Raw genomic sequence first — 27,433 nt, 5'->3', positions numbered from 1 at the left:
CTTTCCTTTAACTATCTTACCTAAGCTTTATCAAAATAAAAATGGTCTCTTAAAATGTTTCAATTTCCTCTTTCACGTGTGTAGTTCTCTGCATTGTATCACAATTCACTACTCTTCATCATCTTCAAAAAGGTTTTTAATTTGACCTTTCCTTCATCCCATGTCTAAAAAGTCCCACTGTTACAAATTTTCTTTTCTCAATTCTCTTAAATCTCCTTTATTGCATCCCTCACGTAATGTCTTTAATCACATCTCTGACTTGATAAAAAAATTTAAATCCCAGTTTGCAATGCATGTTCGTGTTCCATCAATCATCCTTTTTTCCAACTTCAGTATCGATTCACCCCACCTCTTTACATCTACTTCCTCCTAACCCTTCTTCTATTATTAAATCCCCTCCTTACCCCTCCCATCTTGCCCGTCATCCAACCTCGGCTCTTAGCACCTCTTCACTGTCTTCTGCTTTAATATCAGCTCCTCCTCTAATATCCCAAACTGTGTGGTGTTCTAACATCTGTAGGATCCATTCTAACCTAACAGATATCTCACACTCTCAATCAAAAAATGTTTTTATGACTTGTTTCTTTACTTTTTTGGAAGTGTGTTTACATGCTGGAGAATTTCATTCTTATTGCATGGAATGTTTTTTATTCTCAGGATTTGTGTTGCATTAAACATGAGCAGTCCCTCCTGCCTCCCTCCCCTCCTTTCAGGTGGAATGATATGGGTACAGAAGGGGAATTTGAAATGGAGTGCAATCTTTGCTAAAGCTAATTAAGTGACTAAATTGATGCAACAGTATTTCTGGTTCTTAAGTGTTTTGCCAAGAGTTTGTGACAAGAGCACCATTATTAACTACTAGCAGAGGACACACCCTGTGGACGGGTCGAGTTTGTGTCACCCACCATCTTGTGACACGCAGACAGGAACTGAGATCAAATCTCAGTTCTCAAATTTTATATATAAAGATCTTCTTCTACTGATTTACAAATGTTGTAGGACACACTTTATCGACGTGCACACATTGTATTGGTACTCTACATTCTTTATAGACGATCTAACATTCTAAATAGTACATGCTTTATAGAAATATGTATGTGTTGTTGCTGTCGATTGACCCTGTGACTGCCCTGCACAGCCAGGGCTGATAACATTCCACCATTAACCACAGCCATGTTGATCTGATTGGCCCTTGAGCAAATGTGTCTGGCACCCCCCCCCCCCATCAGACTTATTGACAGTCATAGTCCCATCAACCCCTCTGATCCCTTCCTAATGCTTTACAAAGGAATGCAGTTTTGCGTATATTTTTATGGAATCCTTTGAAGCTATTAAAATTTTTATCATTTTGCAACTCCCCACTACAAAATGCAGTATATTGGTGTTTAAACCAAGTTCATAGCTGAAATCAATTTTGAGTTAGGCTGTCAGAAACGAATAATAAGAATAAGAAGAATGACAAATGTGCATTTTTGGGTCTCTCATTTCTCTTGTTCACCAAAGATGTGCAAAAGTTTAATGAGCATTATTGGATGAGGACTTCTCCGCAGATGACTGATAGGCAATTTATAGCTTTAAAAATGTTATCTTGGTAGATTTTTTTGAGGATTTATATTGTATTGAGCAAAGCCAAGAGAATTGTATTGGGGGGTCAGGCCAGATTAGATCTGTGACTTGCTTCAGGTACCATTATTGAGGGGTCAGGCCAGATGAGATCTGCGACTTGCTACAGGTACCATTATTGAGGGGTCAGGCCAGATGAGATCTGCGACTTGCTACAGGTACCATTATTGAGGGGTCAGGCCAGATTAGATCTGTGACTTGCTACAGGTACCATTATTGAGGGGTCAGGCCAGATGAGATCTGCGACTTGCTACAGGTACCATGTAAACCTGTACTATCCTGTTCCATGATCAGGTTGTCGGCAACTAAACCGTCTCCCCCGCCAGATTACCTTGTGAGGAGGTTGTATGGATATGGACACCCAGCAGGATTAAAAACAAAACCTGTCATAGGGTATAGGAACTCTTTGTGAGCCAACGGCCACACATATCCAGTGCCCAACTGTGTTGGGTTACTTTCTTTTTTTAAGGCGATTGGTGGCAGAATTTGCACTCCAGCCACCATAAAACATTTCATTCCACAAAACCCATAAAAGCAAAGAAAACTGAAAACCCATTCCGTGGGAGTACCTCCTGCGCCGCTGCCCTTCCCAGGGCAGCTCACCGGATAACAGGATTGGGGGTAAGCCTTCAGGGCCCCCATTCCTTGATTGGAGAAAAAGCACAAGGTAAACTTCCTTGGTCAGATTGCGGTGGTATGTGGCGAATTGGAGCTGAGGTGTCGTCCACCAGATGGCAGTCTCCTTGGATTAATCTGAGGCAGTCCCTTTGGTTGAGTGACTGGAATGTCCTATCCCAAAGAGAGGATGATCACTTGTCTCTGCAATCATCTAAGCTCCAGCTTTTAACATTGGTATTGCAGCACTCTCTGAGATTTGGAGACCGGATCGTAACAAGATCATGGTGGGTGGTTACACCTACTCTTGGAATGGTCGCTCTGATGGTTACCATGCCCAAGGAGATGCTGTAGCTGTGTGCAAAAAGCTGACTTCAATGATAATTGAGGTAAGACCGGTCAACGAGCGTATTATGAGACTAAGGATTCGTCACTCCTTGGGTGTCATTTCCCTGGTCTCTGTTTATGCTCCAACTGAGGCGAGTGATCTCACCGTGAATGACGAGTGAAGGACGCATTCTATGCCGTGTTCGAGTCAGTGGTTGATCAGTGCCCCAGGCGAGATATTAGTCTATTCTTGGGGGATTTCAGTGCATCAACAAGCACTGATAAGGATGATTATGACACATATGTTGGTCCCCATGGGTCTGGAACTGTGAATGAGAATAGCACTAAGTTCCTTGACTTTGCAAGAAGTCGTGAACTTAGGGTGGCTGGTTCATGGTTTCAGTGCCCACAAGCGCATCGCTGGACTTGGTATTCCACCGCTGGTGATGTGTCAAAGGATATTGACCATGTGGTCATTAATGGTCACTGGAGGATGATCCAGAACTGTAGTGTCTACCAAGTCCGCCCTTTGGTGTCATTTCCGAGTGCAGTTTGATTGCAGGACCCCAGGATCCCAAGCCACCACCCTAACCACTGAGCCAACACCAGGCTCCTATGGTGCATTGTTTGGGAGTGTCAAGATTTCTGACCTTGATTTCGCAGACGATGCAGTCACCTTTGCAGAGACTGTGGATATCCTTTTGGGGGTCCTCGAGGTGCTGAATGAGGAGTCGGAGCCACTGGGAATATGGGATTCCTGGGTCAAAACTAAGATCCAGGCTTTCAATGGCATCTTTGAAAGATTGATGTTTCGTTTCAATGGCGATTCGAAATGATGTTTCGTTTCAATGAAAGATTCAATGACGTCTGGATTGGGCCTGGGGAGTCATGGATTCATCAGGTCATGGGGTGTGGCACTGTCAGTACCTGTGCAGGACGAAAGTCCAAGTCTTCAGATCCTTGGTGCTTCCAGCCTTGCTCTATTGATGAGACTTAGACTCTGACCAGGGATCTGAGACAGAGACTTAACTCGTTTGGAACCAGGTCTTTTCGGAGAATCCATGGCTATCGCTGGTCAGACTTTGTGCCCAATGAGCAGTTCCTGAGAGAGACTCAAATGAGATTTGTAACCTGCATAGTCCGGGAGCATCAGCTGTGGCTGTATGGACATGTGGCTCATTTTTCTGACGCTGATCCTGTGAGTGGGAGCCACGTGAGTGGAGGAGGCCAACAAGCTGACCACGTGCCTCTTGGTTGCAGCAGGTTGATCAGCATTTCAAGGAGAAGGGGATGGGCCAGGCATCTGCCTGGGGAATGGCCAGACAGAGGCCCATAGAGCAACGGAGAAAAGTGGACGCAGTGACGCGCTGCTCCGGCGCATGCTCCCATACCTGACCTGACCTGAATGGAGTGTCCGGGCCATCCCTACATAAGAAGTTTTCCGACTTATTGATCCAAAAATATGTATATGTATGTGTGTATATACAGGGGGCTGCAAAAGTAGGTATACAGTAATGAAAAACAAAACGTGCGCACAAAACGTATTTTATTGATTATACAAGCATATCAATAATATACCAATAATAAACATATTTATCTCTCAAATGTTCAAATTAAATGAATTCTACTATTCAATGAATCCAACACCACGATTATAATACTGGTAATACTGGTATAATCCTTACTGTATACCTACTTTTGCAGCTATATAATATATATATATATATATATATATATATATATATATATATATATATATATATATATATATATATATATATATATATATATATATATATATATATAGCTAAACAAGTTCACAGACTTACCCCCTTAATTTCTCTATTAAAACTTTGTAGCTCTATTCTTATGTTGATGACATTGACAAGGACGTATTAACTTTATGGAAACCTTTTTAGATGGTCAGCATATATAGTGATGCCTTATTTTTGGTTATACCAAGTCAAAAGCTTGTGCAGGAGCTGCAACACAAATCATGCACACATGCAGCCAAATGCATGACAACACCGGACTCAACTTCAAACAAATCACCACTGAGCTTGGACGAAGTGAACGATGTTACTTTTCTTTCCATACTCAGTGGGGCAATTAAGGAGACATTTCCTCTTCCCTATGTATGGATACCAACCAATGGGGTTTGTCCATGCTCCATCCTTTAAATGCTGAACATCCACCAGAAAGCAGTACATAGCATTTTTAAAGTCTTTGGTATGACTCAAACAGGGTTGTAATCAAACTACTGACCTATCAGACTCAGAGGAGGAGAGGAGATTGGGACCATACTCTGCAGAGCATTGATGCTGCTTCAGCAGTCTCCTTGGCTATTGGGCACAATCCTGGACGGGTCGCCACTCTGACACAGGATGCCAGCGTGCTGGCACTCATTTTGCCGACCTCGGAAGGATGACAGGCAGAGTGAACCCCACCTGGTATTAATTCAACAGCTGAGCGAGATTTGAACTCAGGACCCTCGGATCCCAAGCCCACCACTCCAACCATTAAGCCAACACCAGGCATAGACTCAGATCAGGTGCTCTAACCATTATGCCACTGAGTCTGGTAAGAGTTATGATTAAAACAGTTTTCTACAATTACCTTAACTCTAGCAATTATTTAGAATACAGTTATTCATAGACGATATATTTAATGGCTGTATTTATAAACTAGGTTAAGAAGTCACATTAATCCAATGAAGTATGTTCAAGTGTAAACCTTTACAAATGCAACCTGAACCTCCTGTAGGCATACAGAAACTTTGTGCACCCTAATCAGTGCAGCACCATGCATTCACCTGGAATACAATCTTTCCATGTGTAGGGAATAAAGCTACACAGATGAGCATGTCACAACATTAAAAAAAAAAAAACAACAGAAAAACACATTTCCTCGTGGGATTTACAACATCGAAAACAAAATTTTGTCACAAGTTTGATAATGCATTGAGCTGTTTTTACAATGCCAAGTAAAATTGTGCTCCAAAAAAGAAGTTCCAAAGCACACAACAAACTATCATATTTTTGTTGTGTAATAATAACTCACCTGCCTCTGAAGGTGCCAGGATGTTCTCAAGAACTCCATTTTGAATGCTGATAATCTGCACAGGTGCACCAATTTGATCCTCTGCCACCCCCACTCTACTTGTCACAATCTCACTACTAACGACCTCCGAAGCCAACATTTCCCCTTCTCCCAGTCCACTACTGCTCCCAGCTCGCTGATCTTCATCGGGTGCAGTTCCATAGTCCCCGAGCTGTTCCAGTTTGTATTTATTTACATCATTGTCCAGCACAGTTACATCTGCGGAAGAAGAGAGGGTAAAAGGTAAAAGCATCAGTCTTGTCATCAAAAAAAATAAAAAAAATACAGATTTTTCTTTCCGCCACCAAAGGTGGAAGGAGGTTATGTTTTCACCCCTGTGTTTATTTGTTTGTTTGTATTTGTTACTTGCAAAAATCGAAGATTTTTTCAAGTATATTGGGTGGTCGTGTGTGTGTGTGTGTGTGTGTGTGTGTGTGTGTGTGTGTGTGTGTGTGTGTGTGTGTGTGTGTGTGTGTGTGTGTGTGTGTGTGTGTGTGTGTGTGTGTGTGTGTTTCGCCTACAGGTCACAATTTTAAACCAATCTTCAAAAAAAAAAAAACTTCACCACCTGGTAGAGTTCTTCATAAACAAGAAGCGTATTGTTTTTGAGGTCAAAAGGTCAAGATACGCTAAAGGTCAATGACTGTCAAATCTCTGAAAACCTCAATTTTCATCCGATTGACTTGAAATTTGAACAGGATTTGCATAGCAGGTCACTGAATTGAACTACCAATTATTTTTGAGGTAAACTTAGGCCAAAAGGTCAACATAGGCCAAATTTCAAAAACTGTCAATTTTCAAGCGATTGACTTGAAATTTGAAGAGGATTTGCATATTTGGTCATTGAATTCAACAACCGATTATTTTTAATGTCAAATTTGTTTTATGGATTTCACAAGTATCGTCGTGCTATGCATGACGTCTTTCTTGTTTGTGTGTGTGCAGGATATCTCAAAAAGTTGTGGATGGATTCGGATGAAATTTGGTGGACAGGTTGAGTGTATGAGAATGATGAACTGATTCGATTTTGGTGAAGATCCGGATCCAGATAGAAGAATTTTTTAAGTGATTGTTCACCATTGAGAGATAGGGCCAAACCGAAATATAGCACGATATCTCAAAAAGTTTTAGACGGATTTGGACGAAACTTGGTGGACAGATTGGGTGTGTGGCAAGGACGAATTGATTCGATTTTGGTGAAGATCCGAATTCAGATCTGGATACAATAATTTTTTTAATTTTAAAAGCAATTCTTTACCATTGAAGATGGGTCTAAAAACGTTATATTGCATGATATTTCAAAAAAATATATTGGGCTGAATATGTTCTACTGGATCAGGCATTGCGTGGCGGAGGTATCCGCTCTTCCGAGTGCTCTTCTAGTTTGAAACTACAATACTTACTTCTTGAAACAATACTTCTTAATTTTACTGACAGGCTTCGTGAAAACCTTCTCAGCAACATGAATGGCAAATACCTCTTGCTACAGGACTGTCAAACAGATATATCCATGTATTTATATGGTCAGCTTTTGTAATAGGTTCATTATCTTGAACTTCTAAGCCTCACCATGAGTTGTGACCAATATTGGACCAACCACATTGCAAAGCTGGCCTCCAAATCTGCTGTCAGTCTAAGTCATTCCTTGAAAAATCTAAATTACTCACAACCTACAAGGCATTTATCCACAGCTCAATGGAGTACTGCTCTCCCCTATAGGTGAGTGCTCCAATCACCTCTCTCTTATGGATTCTGTGGAATCTATAGCCCTCAACATTATTGGTATCTCCTACAATAAGGCCAAAATGCAAGTCCTTCAGACAGATGAGTGGCTTCTGGGTTTTTTTTTAACCAATTCCCCTTCCTCTGCTGTCTCATCTAACCATCCATATTCAGCTCCTCCAGGACACATGCGGTCTTTCAGTAACCGCCTCCTGCTCAAACTCCCACAATCCTCCAATCTTTTTTCCACTTTTATCCCGTCTGCAGAACTGCCCTCTGGAGAGGATTAACATGCCCTCTTCCCTCCAGTGCTTAGAGCAAGGGATGTACCACCATGTCATGTCATCCCCCATCTCTATCCACAATCTTTTCTAACCCTATCAACCCTACCTAACAAACCCTTTTAGTTGCACATTACTGTGTTTCTTCCCTTTCTTGATTTGGCAAACTGTGGCCCCACTGTTTGGGCATTGGCTTTTTTTTTTTTACCCTCTGTCACCTGAGCCTCAAATTTGAAATACAAAAAAAAACCACTAATTGGAATTAAACAACAACTTAAAATGATTACTGAAATAACAACTGAAAAATAAATTACTGCACAAATCATGAGCTTCCTCGAATCAAGCATTTTTGATAGGTATGAGCAACAACATCGATTTTTACCTTTGTCCTTTTATATTGTACTTAAAGTCAATGTAAGTGAAAAATTAGACTTTAATGCATGACTTTTGGAAGTGCTAAATTGTGCTTTCTTGAAGAAGCTTTTTAAAGAAGAATTCTTGAGACAGGAGAAAGTTGTACCAATCATATTTGTGAGCTGTTATGTGATTTTGTTTTGAGCAAATGCAGCCCATATTGTTATGTGAAAAGGGGTGGGTCCATAATTTGATTGTGTCAAGAATAGTGTGAACTGTTTGATCATGTAGCGTTGATTCCTCTTGTAATAGCTATTTGTCTCGAGGTAAGTCATATTGTAAAATGTGAAGAAGTGAGTGCTTTAAGACAATATAGAGCAAGTTTGTTACGTAAAACCTGAAAATCAGGCGAGGCTGGATGAGGAATTGTGGGCAGAAAAACACTGGAAAGTGCTTGGCATGCTTTAAAGGACAACAGTGCTTCATGAACTGTTTGGTCAGTGCAACGCAAGCCATGGAGGCCTGGTCGACTGCGAAGCCTTCAAGAAGGGCACAAGACTTTTTATTGGGGCCGCCATGGCACAGACAATGGCACACCCACAGCAGCAGGCAGCCAATGAGAGGGACCCACCGTGCATGAAGACGGTCCCAGAGATTATGATGGCTGTGACCGTGCTAACCGCGGCAGTTGGAGATGGATCTGAGAGCAAGAGAATCCTTCCCTCTGCTTGGCCACCACCTTTGCCTGTCCTGGCCATCGCCATTCATTCTCTCCTTTTTTGCTCAGAGCTGCACTTCATCAACTTCAGCGACCTGCATGCCATCAGCTTCGTGCCTGCTCAAGCCATTACCTGCCCCTTTACTGTGTGAATCTGGTATTTTGGCACCATTTGGGGGTTAGGTTATATTTATTTCCTTTCATTGTGCATAAATGTGTGTACCTCCCTACTCGTTTGCCCTTTGAGCATATGGTCTGTCCCATTTATTTATTCATAGCATCTTGTCTACCCTTATCCCCGTATTATCTTTTAATAAACCCCATTTTAACGATGAGAAGTGTCTTCCCACCTTTTTGCCTCATGCGCATTTCACCACCAGATCCGGCTTGGTTTGGGTGATCCTTGGGGAATTGTGGTAATATTGAACACAGTATCTACAAACACCATTTCGAGATCCGCAGATGGTCTTTGACCATCCGGCTCAGAGCAGTCGGTGTTTACGAATCCTGTGACGTGACATTATGACTCAGAGAGGAGAGCACCCGCCATGGAGCTGTATTGTCCGAGTTGGATTCCTTGCATGTAACAAAAATGTCTTCTGTATAGTATTTTATAACTAAAAATGCAGCAAAGAGCAAACAGATTTTCAGATGGGGATGCAAGCCCTGTCTTCTCATTTGTTTTTAGGTTGTGGACAATAAAGATAGTACATCATTGTTAGAGCAACATCTTTAACGAATGGTTAAGTACCTGATGTTAAGGATAGCAATAAGTACAATTCTAAGGGAAGCACACAAACTCTCACCCACCCTTCTCTTACCAAAAGTAGAGGCTGGAAGCTTCGCTTGGCTTTCCATTACGACTCACACTCGCCACATCTTTTCACCACCTGTCCACATACAATCATCATATAGTCTTCATACATTGGAAATGGTTGGCCTTCATAGCTGAAGATTGCTGTTCATATGAAACATGCGAACTACCTCGTGAATTTATTTATGGATAGCAAGTGGTGTAACCTGGTGTCAAGGAGTATCCAAGAAGACCAGACCACTTACAACTAGCATTGCCGGCAGGATTTTGCAATTTGTTCAGGGTGCCGGTGATAACTCGACTCTTCTTCGCAAAAAAACACAGTGGGATCCTTAATCCACAAACCGGTGCTGGCAGATGGATCATCCAGCATAACGTCCTTCTGACGGACGACACACACTCATTGTCGATTCCTCACCCAGCGGGCGAAACACCAGGGTGACAGTTTATAGCTGGCTCGAGATCCTCACCCAGGCTTGACAGCTCAGGAGGTAAGGGCGTTTACCTCTAGGCTATCTGGCTCTTCAGACATTAAACATGCAGCAAAACTGAGTCAAGTGATCCTTCGTATAAAGCAAAATAAAAAGTCTCCATGAGATAGGTGGCTTTGCAATGCAACACATTAAAAATTGGAAACGTTGCCCTTGTGCAATAATACTATTTTGCTTTTACAAGGAGAACGGTCATGGCAAACCTCGGTATTGGAAAATGCAAATAAATAAACAAACTGATGAACTGCAGATGCACATGGATGGAATCACGTACCGAGCTCATGATTTACTTTGAATCCCACGTATGAGTAACAGCAAGTCTGTGGCCTAAAATTAAAAGAAAAAAGTTAATGACTGATATTCAAATTAAAAAAAAAAATTTTTTTTTAACTTATTCTTGTGCAGTCTTTTAACAACAACGTTAAACATTTAACAGAAAAACACCGATATTCTATCTCCGTTAGGTCATGAACTTACTTATCTAACATTGTCCTGTTATTTTGTGTCAAAGCCCTCGCATATTGCATCCTGGACTTCCACTCTCCCCTAGATCCATGAAAAATACTTGGTGTTCCCCTCGCACAATGTTATATGGGATGAAATAAATTGATCCTTTAAAGGATGGATTCTGTGGATAACATTTGAAGATCATGATGCCATAAAGGAAATTGTTCAAACAAGGCTGTGTAACACTGATAAAGGTTATAGCGAAAGGGCCGTCAATCAGCTTACTGACTCTCTCTTTCTGTTTGGACGGGTACCATCAAGAAGGGCAGCAACACGTGCTGGCGCAAGCGTACAGAAAAGAGCAATGGCTATGTATAGCAATGACTGTACATGCTCCTCAGAACTATGTGTATGTGTCTTCCACACTACACAATAAAATCCGTCTAAATTAAATACTTGTCGAGACATCGTGAGTAATGGTCGTCTATTAAGATGTACCTACTCACCATTGTTTTAGACAAAAATGGATGAAATGAAGCTTGGACCCTTTAAACCACAGGCACGAATATGGCTGGTCGACGTGGCAGCTGAGAGAACGAGTGCAGGTTAACTAGCACTTTAGTTCATCAGTTATTGCTCCAAAGACTTGAACAAACTTAGTCCAAATGCTTCACTGAAATGATCCTTGCTCTCTATCCATTAACCTTAATAAGCTTGCGAGTCCATGTCTCTGTTAGTTTCTCTCTCGCTCTCTCTCTCTCTCTGAGCTCAACTTCATACTGCAATTCTAAAGTCCACAACCTGCCTCGATCACCCTCTCCACACCCCTCCTGCCTTTCCCCTCCCTATAATACAAGATGCATTAGGTATCAATTAAAGTATACACACCGACGAACACTCGACATTTGCATCACAACCACGACAGATCCATTTTCCATTATCACCACGCATCTACAGAACACAAAATAATCCACCGTGTCAATCACTCATTCACCCTGATACTTCCTCAATAGTCCAAAACAGTTGCTTTCTACACTTTTCAAACTCACATTTGTAACTTTCAGCACTTGTTCCACATTCCTATTTTCAACTTAAAAATTTGAAAGCTCCACCTTCCAGGGCCGAGATGTATTTATGGCTCCTACCTAAAGTCCACTCAGGCAGTAGTTCACCAACTGGAGGTGAATGAACATAAAGCAGTTTGAGCACGAGCTTTCTAGTCTTGCCTGTTTAATATAAGGGGCCTAACAAGTCGACATTAAAAGTGTCATATGTACGGAACGTTTTTTATTTAATTCAAGAAGTTGGTGTTGAAAACAAGTACGATGAACTAAAAATATCCCAACAGGCCCTGTACCCGCAAATGCAGTTGCGTGCAAGGCAGGGTTATAAGATACAGGTGATAAAATTAATGGTCGCCACCTTGGAACATCAGGTTAAAGTAGAGAAATACAATCACCTTGCTGAGCTTTTACTCTCATCTGCCAATGTACATGACACAATGAATCCGAATGAATAGGTGAGGTCACTGTGAACCTTCCCTAAAAACTTCATGAAGGACAGGTACAGCATACTCAATTCAAAATGGAATATGCTGGGAAAACCGTCGAGACTAAAGCAAATATAACCATGAGCCAACTGCAAATTGTGCTTCACCAGCAAGTGGCCGTGCTCGCATAGGATTCCAAACGAGGTATGGATTGAGACAGCAAAAATGCAAATGCCATCTTCTGTCATCGAGCCAGCAAGCTGAGAGCAACAATCACTATTTATTGCCACATCTGATGCAATTTAAATGCTCTAATGGAGAAGAGATCCTGTTGTTGGCTTGATGGTTAAAGTGGCTGGCTTAAGATCCTCGGGTCTTAAGTTCAAGCCCCTGTCATTCCGTTGAATTAACACTCGGTCGGGTTGACTCGGCCTGTCATCCTTCTGTGGTCGGAAAAAATGAGTACCGGCTTACTGGGGTAATAACCATTTGGTGGAACTTGCGTCGGAGCAGCGACCTGTCCAGGACTACTCGTTGCCACCGAAACTGCCTCGGCAGCCGCATATGCCTTTGCGGCACGAAAGGAATGGTATTAATTGGGACGAGGTGCTCCATTTGAAACTGTTTGTTTGATATATGTAGCTTTTTTGACGCCTAGGATCCATAATAAAAATTTGTATTAGTGTCAAAGCCATTGACCAATTGCAAATTAATAGTAGGATGAGATTGTGAAAAGGCACAGCATAATGCGAGTCTACGTAAAGGATACATTACACACCGTCATGTAGTATAGTCTTAAAAACCAAGTTCGCCATAACTCTTTTGCAAGAATAATCGAGCTGATATTTTGATCTTCAAGATGGATGAACTGAGGGAGGAGATTGGTGTGCAGATGAGCTTGATGGGGAGAATGGTAAAAATCTGGTTGAAGTGGACTGGACACTTGGTGTGGATGGAGCAAGAGAGAATGGCAATGAGAGCGGATAGGTTGAGGGAGCAAGGTAGGATAGAAAGAGACTGTGGTTGAGATTGGGAAGATTGTGTAAGGAAGGATATCAAGAATGTGGGGGTGACTGAAGAGTGCAGAGGGTTGGCTGAGGATAGGGAGAAGTGGAGGAGTATCATGGTCAAGGCAGGGCAGAAGCTTGGTTATTTATAATGTCCTTAAAAACAGTAAGTTTTCTGTTTGGAATGATTTTCAATTCAGACAGAAAGAGTAAAAAAAATTGTCTCCCTCCTCTCTGCACATGTGCGATCGGGACGAATTCAGATCCAAGGTACAGTAAAACGACAGACTTGTCTTTCTATACATGTTCAAAATGTAATATTCAATTTAAATAAGCTGTTCCTCGATCATAAGCTGAAAAAACAGATGGACAAATAGACAGACAGACATGAACCAATTGCTTAACCCCACTTTTCGCTTTGTGTGTGTGTGGGGTAATAATAACGGTCGTAATATATCAGTATAATTACAGCAGCGGACACGGCACATCACCTGTTGGATCGAATATCAGCCATTGCAAGAAAAAATAAAGACCCATCGATTGCGACCGATGCTCTTACTTGCCAGGTGGGGTCTTTAGAACGTGAGAACCACCAATTTCCAGCGAGGGTGAGTTGTTCGTCCTGAATGAAAAAGAATAAGTAACAGGAATTAAACTTATCAACATCAGCCAAGATTTCCCATTAAATTCACAATTATTTACAACAACCATTGCTTATAGTTATAAAAAGCACTATTTTAAAGTTACAACAATCGATTATCGAGAAAGTCCTTTTACCTTTCTCCATCAATGTCCATCCCCTCTCCCCACCAATGTCCCATTGTCCCCTCTCCCCACCAATGTCCCCTCTCCCCACCAATGTCCCCTCTCCCCACCAATGCCCCCTCTCCCCACCAATGCCCCCTCTCCCCACCAATGCCCCCTCTCCCCACCAATGCCCCCTCTCCCCACCAATGCCCCCTCTCCCCACCAATGCCCCCTCTCCCCACCAATGCCCCCTCTCCCCACCAATGCCCCCTCTCCCCACCAATGCCCCCTCTCCCCACCAATGCCCCCTCTCCCCACCAATGCCCCTCTCCCCACCAATGCCCCCTCTCCCCACCAATGTCCCCTCTCCCCACCAATGCCCCCTCTCCCCACCAATGCCCCCTCTCCCCACCAATGCCCCTCTCCCCACCAATGCCCCCTCTCCCCACCAATGCCCCCTCTCCCCCACCAATGCCCCCTCTCCCCACCAATGCCCCCTCTCCCCACCAATGCCCCCTCTCCCCACCAATGTCCCCTCTCCCCACCAATGCCCCCTCTCCCCACCAATGCCCCCTCTCCCCACCAATGCCCCCTCTCCCCACCAATGCCCCCTCTCCCCACCAATGCCCCCTCTCCCCACCAATGTCCCCTCTATATCCCGTCTCCCTCTCCATCCCCTTCCAAAACATTCAGTATCATTATTAAAGAATGAGATTACCGAAGTTTGACCATTCAGAATATGAACTCACGGCTTGACCTTTGAACCATAAACTTACCTTGACGATGTAAACGAGGATATTTCCCGCAGAAATCAAACTTTCGCTTCAACCTTTCACTCAAGGTACATCGAAGGCGCCGAGGTGAACATGGTAAACACACCGTGAACACTCGGGTCGATCCCTTCACCGGTTCACCGACATCAACAGAGCGTCGGTGTTGGTCATCATTTCCATGCAGACGGATGGAAAGACACGTAAACTCTCAGGCAACGGCTGACGCATGAACAGGGAGTCAGGGACGGGTCACACGCACAAACAGGTCGAAGCAGAGCGTCCGTGAGCGGTTAAAGTTGAAAACGAAGTGAACGAAACGATAAAGATGTGAGGAAGACGGTGAAATAATCGAGCAGACACGACAAAAAAATTTGAACCTTCCAGTAGTACAGAAGCGGCGAGGCGGCGGCGGCGACATTAATAAATCGCGTTCGAGCGACCAGTTTGACTCTTCCGGGTCGCCGTCTGACGTCATCCGTGCGTGGCGCGTCATCAAGGGGACGTCGTTTTGCACGTCGCACGTGCTCGAAACGGTCGAACGTCTCTTTTTTTTTTTTCTTTTTTTTTTAAGTCGTCGTTTCTTGCAGATTTTAAAATCGATTTTTCGAGCCTCGTCCTGAATGGCTGTCCTAAAGGAAGTAGGTGTGCGCTGAGGGTTCTCACCTCGTTTACCATGGTGTTGGCGGGTACGTTACACCCAGCACGCTTTTGCTTCCACCCATGGTCGTGCTCCCTCCGTCGTCGTTTCTTTCTCGGCCGTTCACGCCCGTCGACCTTTTCATCCTCCTCACCCGGTCCGACGCAGTTCCCGCCTTTTCCTCCCTCTTCGTCCATATCGAAGGTGCTGGACGACGCGTACTCCGGGGAAGCCGTCCCTCGTCGTCGTCGTTCGAAACCCCATGAATTCCCTCAGAGCGAACCTGGAACCATCCTGCTGCTCCCGGGCCAAGGATCGCAGCGTCCCGGCATGTGCGCCGCTCTGCGAGCACACCCCGAAGCGATGCAGGTGTTTGCCGAGGCGAGGAAGGTGCTCGGTTGGGATCCTTGGGTGTTGAGCCAGAGGGGATGTGCGGAGAAGCTGGTGCACACCGAGATCTGTCAGCCTGTCGTGTTCACCGCGTCACTTGCTGCCTTCGCTGTGCTGCGAAAGAGCTTCCCCCAGGTCCATGGTGGTTTGCTTGGCACGTGCATGTACACGTCATCGTATTGTGACGTCACTTCATATGTCATGGTTCTTTTGGTTCCTCCTTTTCCCCCATTTATGAAAACTTCCTTCTCGAGGTTGTTCAGGTCTACCATTCCCACCAAGGCTTGAAGCGGGTGATGCATCACCATCTCCATTTCACCCCCTCTGACCCCCCCCCTATCCCTGCAATCTTTTCTACCCCCATTAACTCCACCGAACCCAACCCTCTTGCAGGTTACTGTTTCCTCCACGACCACTCTACTATTTTTCCTGTTTGTTCATTCCGTTGTGCGATTCATCCAACTGTGTTCCCCCCCCCTCCCCCATTATTAAAACTGGAGTAACATCACGCGGGCGATCATGTTTTCTCGAGTTCATTTAAGGTTTCCTTTTTTTGATGCGGATCTGTCCAGTCCTCTATCTCCAGGTCCTGGTGCACCGGTGCATTTTCTCCAAGGTGTGCTCGGTTCCATGTTTACCCTCTGCCACCTCCATGATTCCATCAGCCGAGATGTTGTAGAAAAAACAAACCAGAGTAATTTGACTGCGCGCAGTCGACGGGTATGCCTCCGCTCTCCCGCACAAACACTTGAGTATTGACATATTTGACCCTTGACCTTTATCACATCTGGCCCAAAATCTAATCACACAATTGCCCTGTCTAACTTTACCTTTTTAACCAAGTTTGATGAAATTCTGTCCAATATTTCTTGAGTTAGGGCGTAAACAGTAAAATTTCAGAGTTTGACCTTGACCTTTGACTCTTGACCTTTATCACATCTGGCCCAAAATCTAACCACTTAATTGCCCCGTCTTGCTTTACCTTTTTACCAAGCTTGATGAAATTCTACAATTTTCTTCTTCAGTTATCGCATAAACGAAAATCTGGACGGACGACAACACGGAAACATAATGCCTCCGGCACCCTTGGTGTGAAGGCATAATAAATAAATAATCAATCGGTTAATAGTGGAAATGGGCTGACACCCTCTCGTAATGAAATCATTGACATGGTTGTGATTGGCAGGTGGTGGATGAATGCCGAGAAGTTGCTGGGTACAGCCTGGGAGAGCTCACGGCATTGGTGATTGCTGGGACCATGACCTTTGAGGATGGTAAATGAGCAAGGCGACGGAGTGCTCCTTCAGTTGCAATGTGTTTGCGTTATCTGAGGAAATGTGCAGGAAGAGACTGTTAAGCTTCTCACTGTATTTTCATTCATTGACATGTAAACCATCATTTTATTGAAATTGATAAAAGCGCGGCGCAACGTCCCACATTCAAATCCCATGTACGATACATTCGTCCATTGTCTGCTAATGCCTTTGTTTGTCATGTAAAAGCACACCGACGTCTACTAATGAGTTTGTCGTCAATGAAATTTTGTACAAGCTCCTCCATGACTCCATGAGTCTCATGTCGCTGTTTAAAAATAAATAAATAAATAATTTGTGCTGTCAGAGTGAAGAAGAAGAGGAGATGCATTGTCGTGTAACGTCAGGGCTTAACTCCCAAATATATAATATGAATGGGTTGAATTGTGATGCAAATACTGATGAATGTTTGTCCTCAAATGAATCGTTTTCACAGGAGAGGAAACTAATTCGCTCGTGTCGACTGTTTCGTACAAGTCGATCGTAGAAACATCTTGGAATGTGGACTTGTATGTCTTTGTCAAATCATTAACCTGTGTGAGCTCGTTGATTGAAAAGTATGGTGACTGCTTCACCTCGTCGTATTTGAACCTCTGCTCCCAGCTGACTTGACAGACAGACACCTCGGTCATGCGAGTGATCTGGAATAAGAAGTTGGGAAGAAGCGACCGATGATGTGGCTCTTCCCTGAGAATGATGCCTACAGCTTAGACTTTGCTACTGCCATGCCTGTTCCAAGGCTCACGAAGTTCGAAACCTATAACGATGTCCAGCGCTCATATAATTATGTGTATGGTGATCTCTCCAAAAAAAAACACAAAGAAGGTGAAAACTAAGGAAATGACCAACAAAGATGCATTTGACAACTGTTTTCTCATTTGATTTTTTTTCTGGGGTCGAATGATGGCATTCCTCCATATGGATCTATCCATTGCGGAAGTTTTGTGCAAACAAACATTTAATGTATCTTCCTTGAAATTTTCAATGTACGTCTTTTTAAGACGTCTTCTCAACTTTTACCTTCTACATCGAGCTTTATGACTTTATTTTCAGCTTCATCTTCTGACCTTCATTGTGCATACCAAGCAAGTCTTCGCTGGTGTTGATTTTTGATCCCTTCCCGATTTCTGAGCTCGGAATTCTTTCTTGTAGAGATGATCCATTTATCCATCGTATCGATCACATCTCTGTTCTTCGAATAATTTTATATCTTCTTTTTTTTTTTTTAAGAGCAAAAATCAAACTCATAAAAATAAGGTCCTGTTTTATTACATGAAGTAACTTTCTTTGAAAACAAAAATTTGCTTGCATTTCAAAATTCAACGGGTGAGCACCTTCTCGTCACACTTTGCCTTTTTGTCTTTAGGATTGCGTGTCGTGGCAGAACGAGGTGTGGCCATGGGCCAAGCATCTCTGGAGAGGCCCGGTGGGATGCTTACCGTTGGCATTCGGATGGGCACTAGCTCGACAGCAATTGATGCTGCCTGCCAGGCCGCCCGAGATCATTGTATTGCTGAGATGGGTACGACTCGCCCCGTGTGCCAATTGGCATCTTATTTGTATCCCGGAGTGAGAGTCATTGCCGGAGATGACAAGGTACGTTAATTTGTAGTCTCTTCTGCTGTCAACTCCCGTGGTAGCTTTCTCTGTGAAGATCTCAAAGCTCTACAATGTTAGGTGACATTGAAACTAAACTCTACCATTATGGATCATTGTGTGACCAATGGTCGGTGGCCCTCCATTTTCAGCAAAGAACACAAAGGTAGCCATTCTTATCACTTCTCAATGGTGTCCTGAAATTTTGTCCAAGTATTTGGCCATTTCCGTCGTCTTACCCAATAAAGATAGGTTGTACTCGATGTGACTGCATTGTTGAGCAGATTGCGTGCAGTAATGGTATGCTGGTGAAATATTTTTTACTGGATTCGTTTATAATCATTCCTGTTAAGGGGTCATAGACATCTTTTATGTTGTTACGAATTTGGAATTCGATTGCACACAACATACAGGTTCCTTTAGTCAGCTATGTCGATAAGTGCTTGTTCCCTAGATAGCTCACCTTCCATTGTTTAAATGTTTAGAAATCGATTAGATGCGCTGCGGATCGATTTAATAGTTCGGGAACGAACAATGGAGACATCCCTCCCCCTCTTCTGCGAAGAGGAAGAAGAGCCCTTCCGTCCCGTGATTCATGACGTCAACGACTCCCTCCCACCCATGATTGAGCGGGGGATGGATCATGAGGGCATGAGTCACGCCTGGCGCGGGGGAGGGGGCAGAGAAGGATAAAGAGGAGATCCTTTTTCTTTGTTCGGGCTTTCAGGAGAGCTTCGGCCAGGGCTTGGCTCCGGTGGAGACTTTTTGGAGAGCTGCTTTGTTTGGAAGAGAGTTGAGCCGGTTGCTCAACTCCAGCTGCGAGTGGTGGCTTCTTCTTCTTGGTTCGTGGAGCTCTTTGTTCTCCGTTTGGTTCCCGGCTTGGTGCAACTCGTCGGCCTCTTCTTGGAGGTGGTTCCTCGGGGAAGCGACGCATCGACGGGAAGAATCGGCACCTCGTCTCACCAGCACGTGTTGAGAAGCGCGGGAGGATTCGCGGGAGCTCGGGAAGGATCATGGCGATTGGATCCAGTTTGCTCTCGCTGGAGCCCAGGTCCGAACAACTTGAAGACCACACGAGGTGGAGAGGTTCGAGATAGGCTCTGGGTTTCAGCTCACCTGTCCTCCGAGCTGGAGCCCGTTATGAAAGGCCTCAGCCACCATTTCTTGGGTGTGTGTGTGTGTGCGTACGTGTGCCCGTGGGCCCGTGTCTACTAAGTAGTAAAAACTGTTAAGTGATTGTGTAGAACGGTTGTAGTTCTCCTGTCATGCGTGTTGGCCTTGTATAATTGCATACGTGTTTTGCTTTGTTTAATTGCATACGTGCATTCCTGCTTACGTACTTTATTACAATAAATGTCCTTGTGTGAATGTAAACCTGTTCGTTGCGTCCTCTTCCCTTAATTGAGCTGCCATCTTGCACTCGGAATATAGCTGGTTTTAAATAGCCAGTAAAGTGATCGGGTCCACCGGGACTGCGCAATAATACCCCGCTCGGTTATCCCAAAAGGAAGCGAGCTGCTAAAGCGACTCGTTTCCCAGCGGTCCCGTTGAGGTGCAATCTCTCGGTAATCTACCCACGCGAATAATTAGGTAAATCGAAGATTTGGCGATCGGACCCTGTAGCGCACGGGTAGAGTACAGACAAGGTTGTGGTGTGGTCAAAAACACACCCATGGCTGGTTTTCGGCGTTGATCTGGAAAGCCGCGACTGGATTGTCTTCGGTGGGCGAGACGGCTGCCATTGGCTCGAAGCGGTCGTTCGCACGCCGGCGGGCGGAAATCTACAACAATATATATCAACGCCAGTTCTCTCTCGTCTCTCGTCTCTCGTCTCTCGTCTCTCGTCTCTCCTCTCTCTCTCTCTCTCTCTCTCTCTCTCTCTCTCTCTCTCTCTCTCTCTCTCTCTCTCTCTCTCGTCTCTCTCGTCTCTCTCGTCTCTCTCGTCTCTCTCGTCTCTCTCGTCTCTCTCGTCTCTCTCGTCTCTCTCGTCTCTCTCGTCTCTCTCGTCTCTCTCGTCTCTCTCGTCTCTCTCGTCTCTCTCGTCTCTCTCGTCTCTCTCGTCTCTCTCGTCTCTCTCGTCTCTCTCGTCTCTCTCGTCTCTCTCGTCTCTCTCGTCTCTCTCGTCTCTCTCGTCTCTCTCGTCTCTCTCGTCTCTCTCGTCTCTCGTCTCTCGTCTCTCCTCTCTCTCATACACAGCCACATCTTTTAAGTTACAAACTCGGGTTACAAATACAACTTTGTTTTGGGGGGTAACATAGGCTATGTGGCCGCAGCGTCACACGAGGGTGTGTGGGGACGGGGCGAGTGTAAATTCTCTGTTAATGTGTACTGTGTAGCGCCACCTAGTGGCGGTGGCAGAGGCTATTACAATTTCATTTTTGACCTGGGCAACGCTGAGGTTAAAGCACTTTTTGTATGGGTAAATTTGTCCTCCTTCCCTTCTCCCCTTCCATCTCCCCCCCCGAACCAAAGGGGTTTGTCAAAGCCTGTCCTCGTGTGAGATTTCTAGCAGGAAGAGACTTCAGGATGAATCGGGGGCGAGGGAACGGGACGTGAGGACAGGGAGGTGGGTGGGGAGAGGGGGTTAAAGCACACTATGAACAGGTAAATTTGTCTTCCTTTCCTTCTCCCCCTCACCCAAAACATTTGGCAAACAAGGCAACTAATTGGTCCGTCAGTGAAGCAACAGGTAGGCTCTGCTCGTGTTAAATAACTCGGAAAGGTACCCATCCCCAGTGACGTGCAAAGCAAGCAAAAGTACCCGGACGGGAAAAGTTTAGGTTAATCTATCAATTTAAGTTATTTCAATGACTTTAAAAAGGTTAATTGTGTTGCACTCTTAGTTTCATTCAGAGCCAAGGCTCTGAGCTACTTCTTCTGCCCACCGCAAAATGGTGGTGTAATGATCGGGTGGCAGAGGTTCAGTTTCTCTAAAATGGAGCGCAAAATATGCTACTTGTGAAATAAAATTTGACATCAACATTATTCATGCCTGTTCTCCTGTCATTCCAAAAGTGAATGTTGAGCTTTTCAAACGTAGCACGGGAAGCGGCCACCGTAAATGGGAGACAGCTAACCCCATGGAGCTGAATTCCTCATTTGTTTTCAGCTGAATCAAACATGGCCACTTGGGCACCAGCTAAAAGTTTTCTACGACTTGAAATGTTGAGAATCGATGTCTGAAAGAATTGCTTCCTTTAAAAAAAAAAATCTAGATATCTAAATGGACAGACTATGTATTAATAAATTGGTGGGCAGACCATCGAAGGACTGCAGTCTTCCTTGCATCCATTGGCTGGACTGCTGACCTGACTCCACCCCACTCATGAAAAAATAAATCATACCTCCGGCATTTTGCTGCTCTGTTGGGTCCAAGATATTGTTATGGTTCTGCGAACTGTCACTCCCCAGTAATGGCAATCAACATACAGCGGTTCCCGAGGTAGTATATTTCCTATTACATGCTCCAGATTTGGTCCTCCCTTGTGTCTAATGGGTGACGAAGGGAATATGCATTCTGAGGGATCAGTGAGGATTTCTACAACTTTCTCCCTATTTCCCTACCTTTTGATGAACCCACCTAAAAAACACATATAAGTGCACACACCCCATGACCACCAAGGAGCAAAGCATGGTGCTGCATCAGATTTTGCATATGCCACCAAAACACATTCAACTCTGCGTGGCAGAACCAAGCTGCCGTTCACATACAGAAGCACCCGACCACACTTCGGACACCACCAGAGATAGCCACCCTTCCATCATTAAAGCAGATGTAGAAACTTTAATTTTCAAAACACAGTTATTATCCACTATGCAAGTTCACCATAACAAACGTTTGCTCACCATTATCAAACCAGCACCAACACACCCACACAACCACCACAATGGTTACCATCGTTGCACCTCGAGACCGACAGCCATCATCTTGTTCTGCTTGCCCACCCTCCACTCGCGCTTTCAACCATTGTCCATTTCAATGATGACCTCAACCACAAGACTACCACAACGGTTACGCTCACCTCCATATGACTCCTCCCTGCACCACAAGACCAGCAGCCGGCATTTTACAGTGCCGAGGGATGCCATGTCATGCACGTACCATGGTAACCCGGAGCCGCCTTGAGGAAAGCTTGTAACTCATGGCGCAAATGTGCGATCGAGTTCCTGTTGCTATCTCCCACTCGATAAGTCCATTGCACATTTCCAACATGCCATCTGTGGCCCTCCAAGATGTTCACGCTGCAAATGCGCAGCGTTACATGTAGCCCCATATTAGGTGCGGAGAGCTCCATTGCCTAGCTCGTCATGGAGAAAAATGAAGACATCTTTCCCCCAGCAATCTCGCGGACAGGGTGACATCACTCGGAGGCTCACCTGGGCCAATTTGCAAGCCGCAGTAGGACTAAAAATGGAGGTGCATGACATTCGCTCCCAGCAAACACGCCTGGAAGAGGCGGGGTGTCACCCCGACCCCCGCCAGGCTCCACCCCTCCCGAGACCAATGCAGAAAGGTGGAGTGCCTGAACAATAAGTCTGGCTGGAGAACATGTCTGGAGAGATTGCTGAAGGAAGGAAGTGGTGCCATGAGACAGAGAAGAGCGTTGGAGAGTCAGACAGGCGAGTGGATCCAATCCAAGGTGCAGTATTAGGCAGGAGGCCAGACCAATTATTTTTCTCTTCCCCTTTTCCCCCAGCGACGGGCAGCGCAGACTCACCAGTCTGCGTGGGGTAAAACAAACTCGAGGCCGTTAACACCTCGCTCTGCTCTGAATCTTTCTCCATATCTACACTTCCACGGTGTGAATCTGATGGGCCCTGTAATGTTAAATAAGTAAGTCTGTATAAGTTAGATAGAATCTGTGTATAACTCTGCTCTTTTGTCTTTTTACTTTTGTACTGACTTCCGGTTCTGGTGTTTGAGCTTGAGTCGTGTCTTCATGGTCTCTGCTGGCTTTCTCAAAAGATAAGTTTTCCTGGTCATTTTTTTTGTCATGTTTTTACTGTTATTTTGTTGTCTCTGTTTACTGGGTGTTTCTAGTTTGGTTTTGTTTTAAAACTTGCGCCAATTTGTTAGTATTATTTGGACCTATTATACACCTCATGACCCCTTCCATCTTGCCCCTCATCCTTCCTCCTCCTTCAGTACCTCTCCGCTGTCCTCCGCTCTACTAACAGCTCCTCCTCTGCTCTCCCAAACTGTGTGGTTTTCAAACATCTGTGGGCTCCATTCCATCCAAATAGATATCTCACTCTCTCTCAATCAGTACAAGCCTGGGGTTGGCTTAATGGTTGTGGTGGTGGTGGGTTTGGGATCCAAGGATCCTGGGTTCAAATCCTACTCGGCTGTTGAATTAATACCAGGTGGGGTTAACTCGACCTGTCATCCTTCCGAGGTTGGCAAAATGAGTGCCAGCTTGCTGGTATCCTGTGTCGGAGTGGCGACCCATCCAGGATTGTGCCCAATAGCCCAGGAGACTGCTTCGGCAGCACCGACGCTCTGCACAGAGTATGGTCCCAATGGATGGATGGATGGAATCGGTACATTCCTCAACACCTCCCTCATGTGCTTTCTTTCCTCTTCCCACCCCCCTGAATCTTGTTCCTTCCCCCCACATGCTCCCATCTTCACCATACCACTACCCAGTCTCATCCTTCCCCTCTACCCACACTCTCCCTCCTCCCCCATGGCCGTGCCTTCTCTCATCATCTCCCCTCCCTCTCAAATCAGCCGCCTCTTCCCTCGTGAAAGCAAACTTCACTCTCTTCCCCTCCAACTTTCCCCCCTCACCCTTCTCCCTCAAATCTCCCCTCACCCTTCTTCCTCAAGTTTCCCCCTCACTCCCCCTTCTCAAGTATTGCCCCCCCATCACATCCACAAAGCTGTCTCCTCTCTTCCAACTCATTCCTCCACCTCCTCCAATCTTCTACTTCCCTCTACCCCCTCTCTTATTACTCCCCACTGTGCCTTATCCCATCACAACCTAACCTTTTGTCCTCCTTCTCCTCATCCTGCCCTCTCCCCTAGCTCTTCTGCAATTTCCTACATGCTGTCCACAGCTCTCACTGCCTCCTCCTCTCATCCCTCATCTTACACTCCCTCTGCCCTCCCCTCTTGTGTCACCAAAGCCCCCTCCCCTCCCTCTTCCTTAACAGTGTGGACCTCAAACATCCGAGGCCTTCGCTCGAACCTGACATCTCTCCATACAGGTTGCTCCTGACAAACCAGACATAATCCACTTAACAGAAGCTTTCCTCCTTTAAGATGTCTCTGTCTCCTTTGTATCTCTCCCTGGTTTCTCTGGTATGATCGACCTGAGCCTCGTCCTGCCGGTGGAGTTGCTCTCTTTACCAAAAACTCTATTCCTTATTCTCCGTGTACTACTCCCACTCCACCACACCCCCAGGAATACCTCTGGCTACAACTTCCCCGACACTCCCACCTCATGTTTATATGTGTGTTGTACTGCCCACCAAACAGTAATGACTCCATTTAAATCTCGCTCGCTGACAGTGGACCAACTCCTATCCTCTCATCCAAACTCCCTCTTTCCTCATATGTGGTGGCTTCCATTGTCACCATGCGAGTTGGCTGGGTGTGGGTACCTCTCACCTGCCATGGCACTTCAACAAAGGACTTCTGCAATCATTGAGACTTGTGCAACCTTCCCGAACTGGATCTCAGTCAACGGTACATCATCTCTTCTGAATTTGGTTATGACCAATTTCCCTGCAAATGTCTGCTGTTCTTCTTCTGACCATATGCTTGTTAAAGTGGACATCTCTCTGGCCATTCTCAGAGCCACCTCAGTGCCGACCTGTCTGGCATTTCACTCAGTCCGACTGGCAGGGACTTCAAGCAGCCATCAAACTTCTAGATTGGTCTCCCATTTCTCCTGTCTCTGACATCAACTCATCCTGGGAATTCTTTCAAAGAAATTTGCTCTCTCTCTCATGCACAGATTTATCTCAGCTTGTCTTCAGTTGTCATCCCCTTTATCCTGCCAATGGTACGCTGAAGATGGTGGTGAGGCAGTTGCCCTGAAACAATGTGCTTTTGCCTCATGGAAGGCAAAGCCAACTGAAGCCAATCTCAGTTCCTTCAACAAAGCTCAGAACAAGTGTGTGTCTACCCTCAGGAGAGCCAGAAAACAACATCTTTCTCGTCTTAAGACTGAATGCTCAAACCTGTCTCCCTCCTCCAAATCCTGGTGGTGTCTGGTTAAGTCTGTCTCTGGTGTTTGTTCCCCCTCAATCCCCACCCTTACCTCAAAATGGCTGCACATCTGACTACCTGTGAAAAGGCTGAATGGCTCAACTCTGTGTTTGTTTCGAAATCTTGTGTCCCACACTCATTGCTTTCTGTACTCACCTTACCCAGTCGCACCCAGCTGTTCCTGGACTCTGTGTCCTTTTTCTCCTGACAAGGTGTAGATTTTGCTGTCAAACCTCAACTCTGATTATGCAACCGGACCAGACGGCATCAACCCACGTGTCCTAAAAACCTGCTCTGTTGCTCTTGCTAACCCTCTCTCTTTTCTATTCACCCTCTCATTTGCTTGAAATCAGCATCTGCCATCTGTTTGGAAATCAGCAAACATTTTCACTTCACAGAAAAAGGTGAAAAAACAGACCCCTGCAACTACAGACCTATCGGCCTTCTCCCAATCATCAGCAAGGTTATGGAATCCATCATCGCTTCCCACATTAAATCTTTCCTCTTTTCCAATGGCTTGATTTCTGATCAATTTGCGTTCAGACCTGGTCATTCTACCTTGGACGTGCTGCTTCTGCTTTCCTAAAAAGGGATGGATGTCCTCAATGCCAGACATGAAATCGGAGCCATTTCCCTCGACATATTGCGAGCTTTCGATACGGTCTGGCATCCCGCACTGCTCATCAAACGCTTCTTATAGTATCCAAGGCAATCTCCTTTCATTGTTTACGGACTTCCTCTCCTGTCACAGTCAACACATGGCTCTTATGTAATTCTCTTCTCCCCTCTTCCTGTCAAGGCTGGAGTTCCTCAAGGCAGTGCTCTGGGCCCTGTGCTTTTCTTAATCTTCATCAATGATCTCTCCGACTCTCTGGAAATCCTTTTTATCTTTTTTTTCTGATGACTCCACCCTCTACCATACCATCTCACATCCCTCAGATTGGCAGGCAACAGCCTCTTCACTCTCTGCAGACCTGGATAAAATCATGAGCTGGTCAAACATTTGGAACATGTCTCTCCAAAAGAACTGTCTGGAAAACCCCATTCCCCCCATCTTCACTCAACAATCCGCTTGAAGAGATTCTTTCACTCCAGCTTTTGGGTCTCACTATCTGCCATGATCTTTCCCGGCAAAGCCACATTTCCAACCTGGCCTCCAAAGCCAGTTGCCGACTGGGCATTCTCTGTTGTGCAAAGTCCTTCCTTGGCAAACCTGAGCTCCTGACCACATACAAAGCTTTCGTCTACAGCCTGATGGAGTACTGCTCTCCCTTCTGGGCTGGTGCTCCCACCTTGCACCTTTCTCAGCTTCACGTTGTTGAAAAGGCTTTTCGGATCATTGGTATCTCCCGCGATGGTGCCGAGTCTTTGTGTCTTTCACTCTCTCACCGCATGCAGGTTGGTGGTCTTTCTGTCTTCTACCAACACCTCTCTGGCCTTGCCCCCCCCCCGCTCTGCCTGTCATCTGTCCCTCCTATATTTTCACAGGGTGTTCAAGATATGCCAGAAACCCACTTCTGGTGAAACTGCCAACATCAAGAATCACTGCTCACCTTCAGTGTTTCATTTCTCTTTTTTTTTCTTGCCTCTGGAACAAACTTCCACACTCTCTGAAATCATCCCACTCTTCCCTCCAGGTCTTTAAAACAGCTGTTCACTACCATCTAACATCTTCACCCATCCAAAACCTCGATCTTTTCTACTTCCGTTAATCCTCCCCAAACCCACCTCCTTCAAATTCCCTGTTTCCCTTCCTGAAAGTCCCTGTAGTGTC

At 45.2% G+C, this 27,433-nt stretch overlaps 2 protein-coding genes across 11 annotated transcripts in view; one reads left to right on the top strand and one right to left on the bottom strand.

Moving 5' to 3' along the window:
* LOC147030682 (oxysterols receptor LXR-beta-like) overlaps positions 1–15,379 on the bottom strand; it is a 57,451-nt gene extending 42,072 nt beyond the window's left edge. For 2 of the 8 annotated variants that reach the window (XM_085874955.1, XM_085874963.1), the window contains exons 1-5: positions 14,511–15,002; positions 13,547–13,609; positions 10,319–10,371; positions 9,561–9,629; positions 5,626–5,883 (exon numbers count right to left, since the gene is read on the bottom strand). In XM_085874955.1, the coding sequence (XP_085731081.1) occupies positions 5,626–5,883; positions 9,561–9,597 (295 nt within the window). In that variant the 5' untranslated portion in view covers positions 9,598–9,629; positions 10,319–10,371; positions 13,547–13,609; positions 14,511–15,002. Of the gene's footprint in view, positions 1–5,625; positions 5,884–9,560; positions 9,630–10,318; positions 10,372–10,997; positions 11,250–13,546; positions 13,610–14,510; positions 15,003–15,170 lie in introns of those variants that run through there. The other 6 variants (XM_085874958.1, XM_085874959.1, XM_085874956.1 and 3 more) reach the window with 6 other exon arrangements.
* The window catches only part of MCAT (malonyl-CoA-acyl carrier protein transacylase), a 35,311-nt gene continuing 23,058 nt past the window's right edge, over positions 15,181–27,433 (top strand). For all 3 annotated transcript variants that reach the window (XR_015056471.1, XM_085874965.1, XM_085874964.1), the window contains exons 1-3: positions 15,181–15,669; positions 16,721–16,808; positions 18,214–18,443. Coding sequence is in view for 2 of the 3 variants with exons in the window: in XM_085874965.1 (XP_085731091.1) it covers positions 15,181–15,669; positions 16,721–16,808; positions 18,214–18,443 (807 nt within the window). In the remaining variant the exon portion in view is untranslated. The remainder of the gene's footprint in view (positions 15,670–16,720; positions 16,809–18,213; positions 18,444–27,433) is intronic.

The sequence above is a fragment of the Eptatretus burgeri genome, chromosome 3 (genome assembly GCF_056783735.1).
Source record: "Eptatretus burgeri isolate ZD-2024b chromosome 3, Ebu_testis_v1, whole genome shotgun sequence".
NCBI lineage: Eukaryota > Metazoa > Chordata > Myxini > Myxiniformes > Myxinidae > Eptatretus > Eptatretus burgeri.
Note: the sequence above shows the minus strand (reverse complement) of the source record. Positions and strands in the feature narration are given on the sequence as shown.